This window comes from Neophocaena asiaeorientalis, unplaced genomic scaffold (genome assembly GCF_003031525.2).
Source record: "Neophocaena asiaeorientalis asiaeorientalis breed wild unplaced genomic scaffold, Neophocaena_asiaeorientalis_V1.1 scaffold938, whole genome shotgun sequence".
Classification (NCBI taxonomy): Eukaryota; Metazoa; Chordata; class Mammalia; order Artiodactyla; family Phocoenidae; genus Neophocaena; species Neophocaena asiaeorientalis.
The window spans coordinates 266,472-276,533 of NW_020175671.1; the positions used below are offsets into that span (position 1 = coordinate 266,472).

At 35.6% G+C, this 10,062-nt stretch overlaps 1 protein-coding gene across 2 annotated transcripts in view; it reads right to left on the bottom strand.

Annotated features, from left to right (window-relative positions):
- DCHS2 (dachsous cadherin-related 2) overlaps nt 1-10,062 on the bottom strand; it is a 278,660-nt gene that overhangs the window by 33,188 nt on the left and 235,410 nt on the right. The window contains exons 14-15 of one of the 2 annotated variants that reach the window (XM_024731772.1): nt 9,168-9,203; nt 5,650-5,763 (exon numbers count right to left, since the gene is read on the bottom strand). In XM_024731772.1, the coding sequence (XP_024587540.1) occupies nt 5,650-5,763; nt 9,168-9,203 (150 nt within the window). The remainder of the gene's footprint in view (nt 1-5,649; nt 5,764-9,167; nt 9,204-10,062) is intronic. The other variant, XM_024731773.1, reaches the window with a different exon arrangement.

Below are 10,062 nucleotides of genomic sequence, written 5' to 3' on the forward strand. Positions count from 1 at the left end.
TAGGTGATTTGCAGAAAGAAAAACACATCCTTCCTTTAGGGAAAAAATTCAACCCAGGCTTCAAAGAATCCTCAAAGAAAAAGTTTCCAGGACAATGGAGTAGCTTATAGTTAACAAGCACAAAAATCACAGAGAAGCAATGCATCATGAATGATAGCCAGCAAATCCATAGATAACAGAATAAATCTTCAAAGACTTAAGATGCAGAAATTATTGGACACAAAATATGTAATTATTAAATATTTAAATATATAAAAAAGAAGGTTGGAAGCATTAGCAAGGAACAAAAGGTTATTTTTTTAAAACACCAAAAAGAGTTGAAAAAGAATCCAAGATAACCTCTGGAAATGAAAAGTATAGTTCCTTAGGCTGAAGAGAAGAGGCACACAGAGATGAAAAATTTGAAAAAGATGTAGGAGAGAGTGATATGACCCCAATATTTGTCTAAGTGGAGTTCCAAAGAAAGGTACAAATAAGTGGTATTTAGATCAACAGCTGATTTCTTAATGCAACAAGTGGAAACCAGAAGACAGTAGGGTAATATCTTAACTATGATGAGAAAATAACTATGAACCTGGAATTCTAAACCCAGCAAAAATATCTCTTAAAAACAAGTATTAAAGACAAGTATTAAAACAAGTATTAAAGACTTTTTTAGACAACTAAAATGTGAGAGAGTTTACTGCAACAGACTCTCACAAAAGGATGTACTTTAGGTAGAAGTAAAATGATTCCAGAGGAAAGTCTGAGATGGAAGAAAGAACAGTTAGCAAAGAGAGTAGCAAAGAAGCAGGTAAATTTTAAAATATTAATAATGCTTAATTTGAAAGAACTAAAATTGTGGTCAAAAAAATTTTATAAATTGGAAAAGGGATATTAGAAGATAAAGAATTCTAAGTCTCGTATATTATTTAGGAGCACGATATTGATTAATGTTAGGCTTTAATTGTAGATGTCAAAATAGCTAGGCTAGGGCTTCCCTGGTGGTGCAGTGGTTGAGAGTCCGCCTGCCGATGCAGGGGACACGGGTTTGTGCCCCAGTCTGGGAAGATCCCACATGCTGCAGAGTGGCTGGGTCCATGAGCCATGGCCGCTGGGCCTGCGCATCTGGAGCCTGTGCTCCACAATGGGAGAGACCACAACGGTGAGAGGCCCACGTACTGCAAAAATAATAATAATAAAAAAATAATAGCTAAGCTAACCACTAAAAGAAAGAAAAAGCTATATAACTTCCAACAAACAGAGAAAAATGGTCATTCCCAGATGATTGTATACGTTGAATGTTCAGAAAAATATCAGAATCAATAAGAGTTTACAAGTTTGCTAGATACAAAATTAAAATATAAAAGTTAATTTCAAGTGTACACACCAACACTGTCAGAAAAAGCATTTTGGGGGACTTCCATGGCGGTCCAGTGGTTAAGACTTCACCTTCCAGTGTAGGGGGTGCAGCTTCGACCCCTGGTCGGGGAGCTAAGATCCCACATGTCTCGCAGCCAAAAAACCAAAACGTAAAACAGAAGCAATATAGTAACAAATTCAATAAAGACTTTAAAAATGGTCCCTATCAAAAAAATCTTTAAAAAAAAAAAATAGAAAAAGCACTATTTTCATTTACCTCAGCAAGAAGTATAAAATATTAGGCTAAATCTAACAAGAAATATGCTATAGAAAAATCTTTATTACAATTATTAAAGAAACAGTAATTTTATTAAATTATTAACAAGTAATTGGTGTGATTTTCCATATTATTCCTGGATTCGACGATAATACTGTAAAGATACACATTTTCCCCAAATTGATATTTAGAATTAATATAATTCCAGTAGAAATTCCAACAACCTAAATGTCCATTGGTGGATGAATGGATAAAGAGAATGTGGTGTATACCTACAATGACAGATTATTCAGCCTTAACAAAGAACATCCTGCCATATATGACCTGGGTGAACCTTGAGGACATATGTTTAGTGAAATGTGCCAGTCACAGAAAAAAGAAATATTACTTGATTCCCCTTATGTGAGGTATCTAAAGTAGTCAAATTCAGAAGCAGAGAGTAGAATGGTGGTTGCCATGGGTAGGGGCATGGGAAACAGGGAGTTGCAGGTTAGAGGGAAATGAAGCCTCAGTTATTCAAGATGAGCAGGTTCTAGAGCTCTGCTGCACAGTGCCATGCCTATGGTTAACATACAGTTTTGTGCACTTAAGATGTGTTAAGAGAGATCTCATGTTAATTGTTCTTACAACAATTTTTTTAAAAGTCAGTCAAGAAAAGTTTTCGTAGATGATTATTACCTACAATGCATAGCTATGCAGGACTTTGTGAGATTTAAAGGAAGGACACTTTGGCCTGATGATTAAGTTACTTAAATTCTAGATTGGAGCTATATGATTTTTTTGAGATTTGTTGTTGTTGTTGTTGTTGTTAATTAGGGTAAGGTTCCACCTGAAATCAAATGTGTATGCCATAGTTACATGGGTTACATGCATGAAGGTGTGAACAGCTGTATATAATCCCAAAATTCATGAATAAATATCCTTTCCATGGAAAAACAATCCCAATAGGCGTGTGTGTGTGTGTGTGTGTGTGTGTGTGTGTGTGTAGAACTTAACAAGTGGATACAATGCTTTATATTAGAGCCAGATAGACAATAACAGCTAATATACTCATGAGGAAGAATATGAAGATGGGGTAAATATTGTGGGGTTGCTGCTTCCCTGATATGAAGATTTATAAAGCAAATGTAATTAAGACAGTGTGGTGTCAGTGTTTGGATAGACAAAGAGAAGAATGGAAAAGAGTCGAGAGTCCAGTAGCGTCAGGAAGCATGATGTATGACCATGCTGGTACTGTAGATCACACGGTAATAAGGCCATTGGAATAACTGGGAGTCCTGGTTGACAAACAAGAAAGGAAAAGGAAAGTAGAGAAGAGGAGAGGAGAAGAGAAGAGAGGAAAAGAAAAAAAGAAAAGCTTTCTCTAACTCACGTAAAACACAAAAATCAATCCTAGATGCACTAAAGATATAAATGTGAAACACAGGAAAACTATAAAAAATTTAAAAGACAATGTAAGAATATCTTCATGATCCCACTGTGAGGAAGAATTTCTTAAACAGCCTACAAAAAAGGCAAATCATAAAATAAGACTGATTCATTCTAACGTTAAACTCAAAACGTGCCTTAATGAGAGTGAAAGACAAGTCACAAATTATTAAAAAAATTGTAACAAAAAACAAAGGATAAACACTAATAAAAATATATTAAAAATCCTTACATTTCAACAAGTAAAACACAAAAAACTTAGCAGAAAAATAAGCAAAAGATATCAATATGCATTTCACATAGAAGAAAACAGAAATAGTCAATAAACTATGAAAAAATGCTCAAATATATTCGTACTAAGGGAAATGTAAGTTACAACCACAGTGGGATAACGTTTCACACCCACCAGATTGGCAATAGAAAGTAGGACATGGACAACTGTGACAGTTCTCATTCAATGCTGGTGGAATATAAAGTCGGATGAACCACTTCATAACACAATTTGGCACTATCTGTATAGCTGCACATAGGCACCCTCTGAGATACATGCCCAACCTACACTCTAGGGCCTACAGAACTCCTTACATGTGCACCAGAAGACACATGCAAGATTGTTCATTATATCCCCAGACAGAGAAACCTTGCTGTCCATCAACAGCACATTGATAAATAAGTTGTGATATAGACTTACAATAGAATACCGTAAAGCAATGAAAATTAAAGAACCCAGCTACACACATTAACATGGGTGATTCTAACTTTGAATTTAAAAAACAATATCAATAGAATACATAGATTATGAATCCATTTATGTAAATTTCAAAGCAAAATCAACGCTTTTACTATATTCCTATTTGTAGGAATACATTTACTGTAAGTCACAAGGGGATGATTATCCTTGAAGTCTTGGCATTAATCAGCCTGGAGCAGTGTGGAGAAAAGGTGCAATCACAAAAGGGCCCAAAGGGAGCATTGGTGATAATGATGGTATTCTATTTTATAGCCTTGGCAGCAGGTACATATCATTCTTTGCTATTCTTCCTTCATGTGTTCATAATGGCTTATGCACTACACATCATAGTAAAAATGTTGAGCAAAAAATCAAGCCGTAGAGGAGTTCATTCAACATAATTCTATTATGATGTTTAAATCAAAGTAAAACTAAATAACGCATTTTTTAGGGATTCAAATGGGGTGGGAAAATTATAATGAAGAAAAGGCAGGGATCAATACCAAATTCAGATTACTGATTTGCCAATGACCTCTGGGGTGAAATAAGACAGATGTGAGAGGGAAGGGACACACAGGGGCTTCCTGAGTTTCTAGCCATGTCTAATCTCTGGAGATGGGTGGCAAAGACATGGGCTTTTATTTTACTACTGTCCATTAAACAGTTGTATACCTCAACATACCATCTTGTAGCTATTTCACAATAAAATTTTGAAATACATTTCAACTTAAATAAATGATTTCTTAATTAAAAAATAAAGAGTTTTCTGTGGATGACTTCTTTGAACTAACCCTAGGCATATTTTATCTGCATTTTAATGAGAGACTATAGAAAATAAGGCCAAACCTGGGCCATGTTAGGTGTGTGATGGCAGAAGGATTTGGGTGACCTGGGAAAATGTGCATACTCTGATATTCACCTTCTTCCTCAATGTTCTAATCTCAGCTCCTTTCCCAGAACCCTCAGACACCCGACTGCTAGAAACTTAAAGCTTGGTGGTATTTGCAAATGGTCTTCTTGCCAACAGGTTTTCTGCATCACCCCTTAACTAAATGATAGGGTGAAGAGATGAAGACTTCTTGCAGGCTACCTTAGAGAGGTTGCTGGGCAAAGGCTGCATGGACCAAAAAGTCGTAACGTTACCCTGGATGAGAAGGCTTTTGCTTAAGAAATGACCCCTCTCAATTCTTCCCATGTGCACATAGTATGGATTAAATAAGGCAGTTGTATGGTAATATAGAAATTATTAAAAACATTCTTCTTGAGGTTAACAACGAAGCAGTAGATACATATCCACTACATAGTTGTTAGTTAAAAAAAGTATGTTCCAAATAATCAATTGGTATTCATTTAAAGCACAATAATGGTCTTATTAAAGCTAAATTTAATACATGCTGTGTTTGGAAGTAATTTCTTTACCACCACATAGAAACCTTTCCAGCCATCCTTTTTTGTTGCACTGTTGACATTAAGTGGCAAGTCAGAAGAATCTCTGATGAAAATTTCCTAAGGCTACACATGTGTGCTTATTTTCAATTCAAACCCATTCTCACTGATCTCCCTACTACATCTCCAATTCTCCCAAATGGATAGGTAAATCATAAATAGAAACCATGTTATCATCAAATAACAAGTAGGGTAGGATAGGTACTGTTTAATTTGGAAATGGGAATAGACTTCTTAAGGAATATATGTAAACAAATAGTTCTTGATTTCTCATCAGCCAGAATAAAAAACTCTGTTGTTTACCTTTTAAATTATTTACTTCTAATTTCTACCTTTCAAATTTTGAGTTTTCTTTGCAGAAGTATGTCTTATTAGTAACATTAAGTGGAGCAGAAAATAAAGCTATTAGAAGGTAGAGAAGGATTACCTGAGTTGGAGCACAAGGAAAAAACTCCATCTTCATTTCCACTAAAAATTGAATATTTAATGTTGTCCTGAACTGAGTCAGTAGCAAAAGCTTTTATAGTCACAATAGAAGTACCTGTAAAAATTAGGTAAAAAAAAAAAGAGCTTTAGGAAAAGAAAATTCAGGAAAAACAAGAGCAAACACCGAGTTATTATTTGGTTATTTGGTTATTATTTGCCTATTATATTTTCACTTGTCATTCAGTCAATGATTATTTATTGAGTGTCTTCAAAAAGCCAAGCACCATGCTAGGTGTTGGGGATATAGCAACAAGCGAGGTAGAAAAGATCTCTGTCTTCTTGATGGTTATTAACTGATGGAAGGAGATGAACAGTAAGCCATTAAAGAAATACATAATCAAGGTAGATTTCAGATATGCTAAGTTCCCTGAAAAGAAATTAACAAGGTTATGTGATATAAAATACTTTTTATGCAGGGAGGTGGATACCCCTTTGCAGAGGCCTCAGAGGAATGACATTCCAGTTGAATTTTGAAACATGAGAAGCCACAGAAAGAGTAGGAAGAAAAGGATTCTAGGAGAAAGAAGAGCAGCACAGAGGCCCTGGGCTGGGAGAGGGCTTGGTTTGGTGAGGCACAGTGCGTAGGGGAAATGTGGATGGTGAAGATGGTGAAGACAGTGTCGACGTGGGAGGGACTAGATTTTACTCTAAGTGCAATGGGAAGATATAGAAGCATTTAAAGGAAATAAGTAAAATCATCTGATCTACTTTTAAAAGGCATCAATCTCACTGCTGTCTGGACAACAAGGAGCTGTAAGAAAGGAAAAGAAATACTGCAATAGACCATGCAAGAGACAACAACCTAGGATAGTGGTGGGGGGGATGAAAAGAAGAGGACAAATTAAAGACATATGCTGACACATTTCCCTGAACATTGCATGGGATGTGGGAAAGGAGGTAACAATTGTATAAATATAAGAAATCTTCCTTTAACCAGTTTACAGTAGACTTGTAGGTAAAAGCAACCCAACTAGAAAGTAACCAAGGTCTTAATTGCATGATACAGATTCATTCAAGAATTGTTAAGCTAGGGCAGAGGCAGTAAAGAGATAACTTCAAGGGTAAAACAGAAATTGATTTAGGGGTAGGAATTAGAGAAGAAAGAAGGAAGTCATGTCAGTTTCTAGGAAACAGACTGATTACCAGCATAAGAGAAGAATTAGCAAGGACTGACAGAGATAATAAGACAATTGGTATGATTAGAACTGCAATTTCACTGGGAGGATTTTCAAGAATCTATCTGGGCCCCAAGTTAGCACCTTGCTGTCTTTGTTTATAATATCTTATGCTCTTTGCTGCTCACCTCTGCTTTGCTTCCTGTCTTGGTTGTCCATTTGTCTCCCTCCTATGACTGCCTGTCCTGTCTTATTTTTAAGTATTTTTATTTAATCAACTTTATTATGGTAAAACTTACAATAATATACATATAGTTTAAGTATATAGTTCTATATACTACACATGCCTATATATGACTATACACACCTGTAACAACTATACACACCTATGTAGCCACCATCACAATCAAGATGTAGAATATTTCTATCACTTCAAAAAGTTCTCTCAGACCCTTGGACAGTCTACATTTGTTTATCCATTACTTACATATGGGCATTTGGGTTGTTTTCAGTATGGGGCTTATGAATAAATCTGCTATCAACATTCATGTAAAAGGGCTTGATGGCCACATGTCTTCATTCTTGAGGGGTAAACTCCTACAGTAAGTGTATGTTTAACCTGCGTACACTATTAACTGCCAAACTATTTTCCAAAGTGGTTGTCCCATTTTATTATTTATGTATTTATTTATTATTGATGTATAGTTGATTTATAATGTGTTAGTTTCTGGTGTACAGCAAAGTGATTAACTTATACATATATACACATAATATATTTCATATTCTTTTCCATTATGGTTTATCACAGGATATTGAATATATTTCCCTGTGCTATACAGTAAGATCTTGTTTTTTACTGTGGTTGTACTACTTTACATTCCTGCTAGCAACATACAGGAATTCCAGTTGCTCTACAATCACTGGTATTGTCAGTCTTTTTAATTTTGGTCGTCCTAGTGGGTGTGTAGTGGTGTCTCACTGTGGATTTAATTGTAACCTCCCTAGTGTCTGATGATGTTGAGCATCTTTTCATGTGCTTATTGACCATTTCCAATCCCCTTTTTAGTTCATCTTTGTACTTTGCCTTCTTGTTCTCTATTTACCTACCACTTCTGATAATTCTTTACTCATCCTGACCCTCTTGTCTTAGGCCTATAACTTATGGCATCTACTTTAGACTCCCACTCTGTCAATGACCCTGCCTCTCCTCTTAACTTTCATCCTGACCTATAGGATGCTGCCTACTGGCAAAGGCATGTTGCACTGAGTGGGAGAGATGAGAATGAGGTGGATTCTGTAGGAGGCTCTCTGACTGGTGAGTATGTATCACTGGGGGCCTGATATAAGATGGTGTCAGCAAAGCACCAGAGGAAAAGTGAAAGGAAACATTTGATAAGGAAACAGGTGTCAGAGATGAGTACATATCAGGGCTCATTAGCTCAGATGCTTTTTGGTAAAAGCAAGAAGCATGGACATATATAGGAGCTAGATGGGTGGAGGAGGCCAGAGACTGCCTGATGCGACTAAGGCACTCAGCTTTAACTTATTACTGCCAGCAGGGAAAGCAGGCTTCAGAATACTGGGGATTCTGGTCTTTTCAAGAGAAGGTCAAAAATTGATATTTATTTTCATGTGAAATCTCCCAATTCCCAAATGTCAGAAAATATTTAATTTAGGGAGAAAAATAAGCCACCACCTGGGTTGAACAAAATATTGCTGTGGCTTGACTACAGTCCTGTGTCTGGCCATTTACCATTTCTGATAGAGAAGATGAATTTCTCCTTTTTTGTTACCAGATCTTCTAGCTCTTAGATGGTGGTACTTATTTGTCACTCATGAACTTGTTCAGAACACACTTGAAGACTGATCTTACCTCTCTGCTAAAATTGAACTAAATTCCATGAGAGCAGAAGAGTTTTTCTATATATTTGTATTTATATATTTTTATAAATCTAGATTAGTTTTGCCTCTAAAGTTTCATGTACTTGCAAATCATACAATAACTGTCTTCTTTGCCTTAGCACACATTTTTGAGAATCAAACATGTTGTTGTGTGTATCAAATATTTGCTGCTTTATATGTTTCAAATGAAGAAACAAGATAAAACCCCAGAAAAACAATAAAGTGAAGTAGGGATAAGCAATCTACCTGATAAAGAGTTCAAGATAATAATCATAAAGATGCTCAAAGAACTTGGGAGAAAAATGGATGAACACAGAAGTTTAACAAACAGTTTGAAAATTTAAAAAAGAACCAAAAAGAGATGAATACAGTAAATGAAATTTAAAATTCACTGGAATAAATCAACCGTAGATTAGATGATACAGAGGAATGGATCACTGACCTGGAAGACAGAGTATCAGAAATCCCTCAAGTTGAATTGAAAAAAAAAAAAAAAAGGATAAAATAATGAAGATAGTTTAAGAGACCTCTGGGACAACATCAATATTAACATTCACATTTTAGGGGTCCCAAAAGAAAAGAGAGAAAGAAAGGACATATTTGAAGACAAAAAAACTGAAGACGTCCCTAACCTGGGAAAGGAAACACACCTCCAGGTCCAGGAAGCACAGAGAGTCCCAAACAGGATCAACACTAAAGAGATGACGCTAAGGCACATTGTGATTAAAATGTCAAAAATTAAAGATAAAGAGAGAATATTTAAAGCAGCAAGGGAAAATCAATAAGTTACATACCATGGAATCCCATATGGCTATCAGCTGACTTTTCAGCAGAAGCTCTGTAGGCCAGAAGCGAGTGGCATGATATAGTTTAAATGATGAAAGAGAAAGACTTACAACCAAGAACACTCTACTCAGCAACAGTCTCATTCAGATTTGAAGGAAATATCAAAAGTTTTACAGATGAGCAAAAGCTAAAAGAGTTCAGCAACAGGAATTCAACTTTCTAAGATATGGTAAAGGCACTTCTCTAAGCAAAAAAGAAAAGGCCACAGCTAGAAATATGAAAATTACAAAAGGAAAAATTTCACTGGTAAAGGCAAATATAAGTAAAGGTAGTAGATCAACCCCTTATAAAGCTAGAATGGAGGCTAAAAGACAAAAGTAGTCAAATCATCTACATCCACAATAAGTAGTTAAGGGATACACAAAACAAAAAGTTGTAAAATATGTCAAAAACAGTAAATGCTGTGGAGTCAAAATGTAGGGTTGTTAAAATGTATTCAAACTAAGAGATCAGCAACTTAAAATAATTATGTATATATATAGACTGCTATA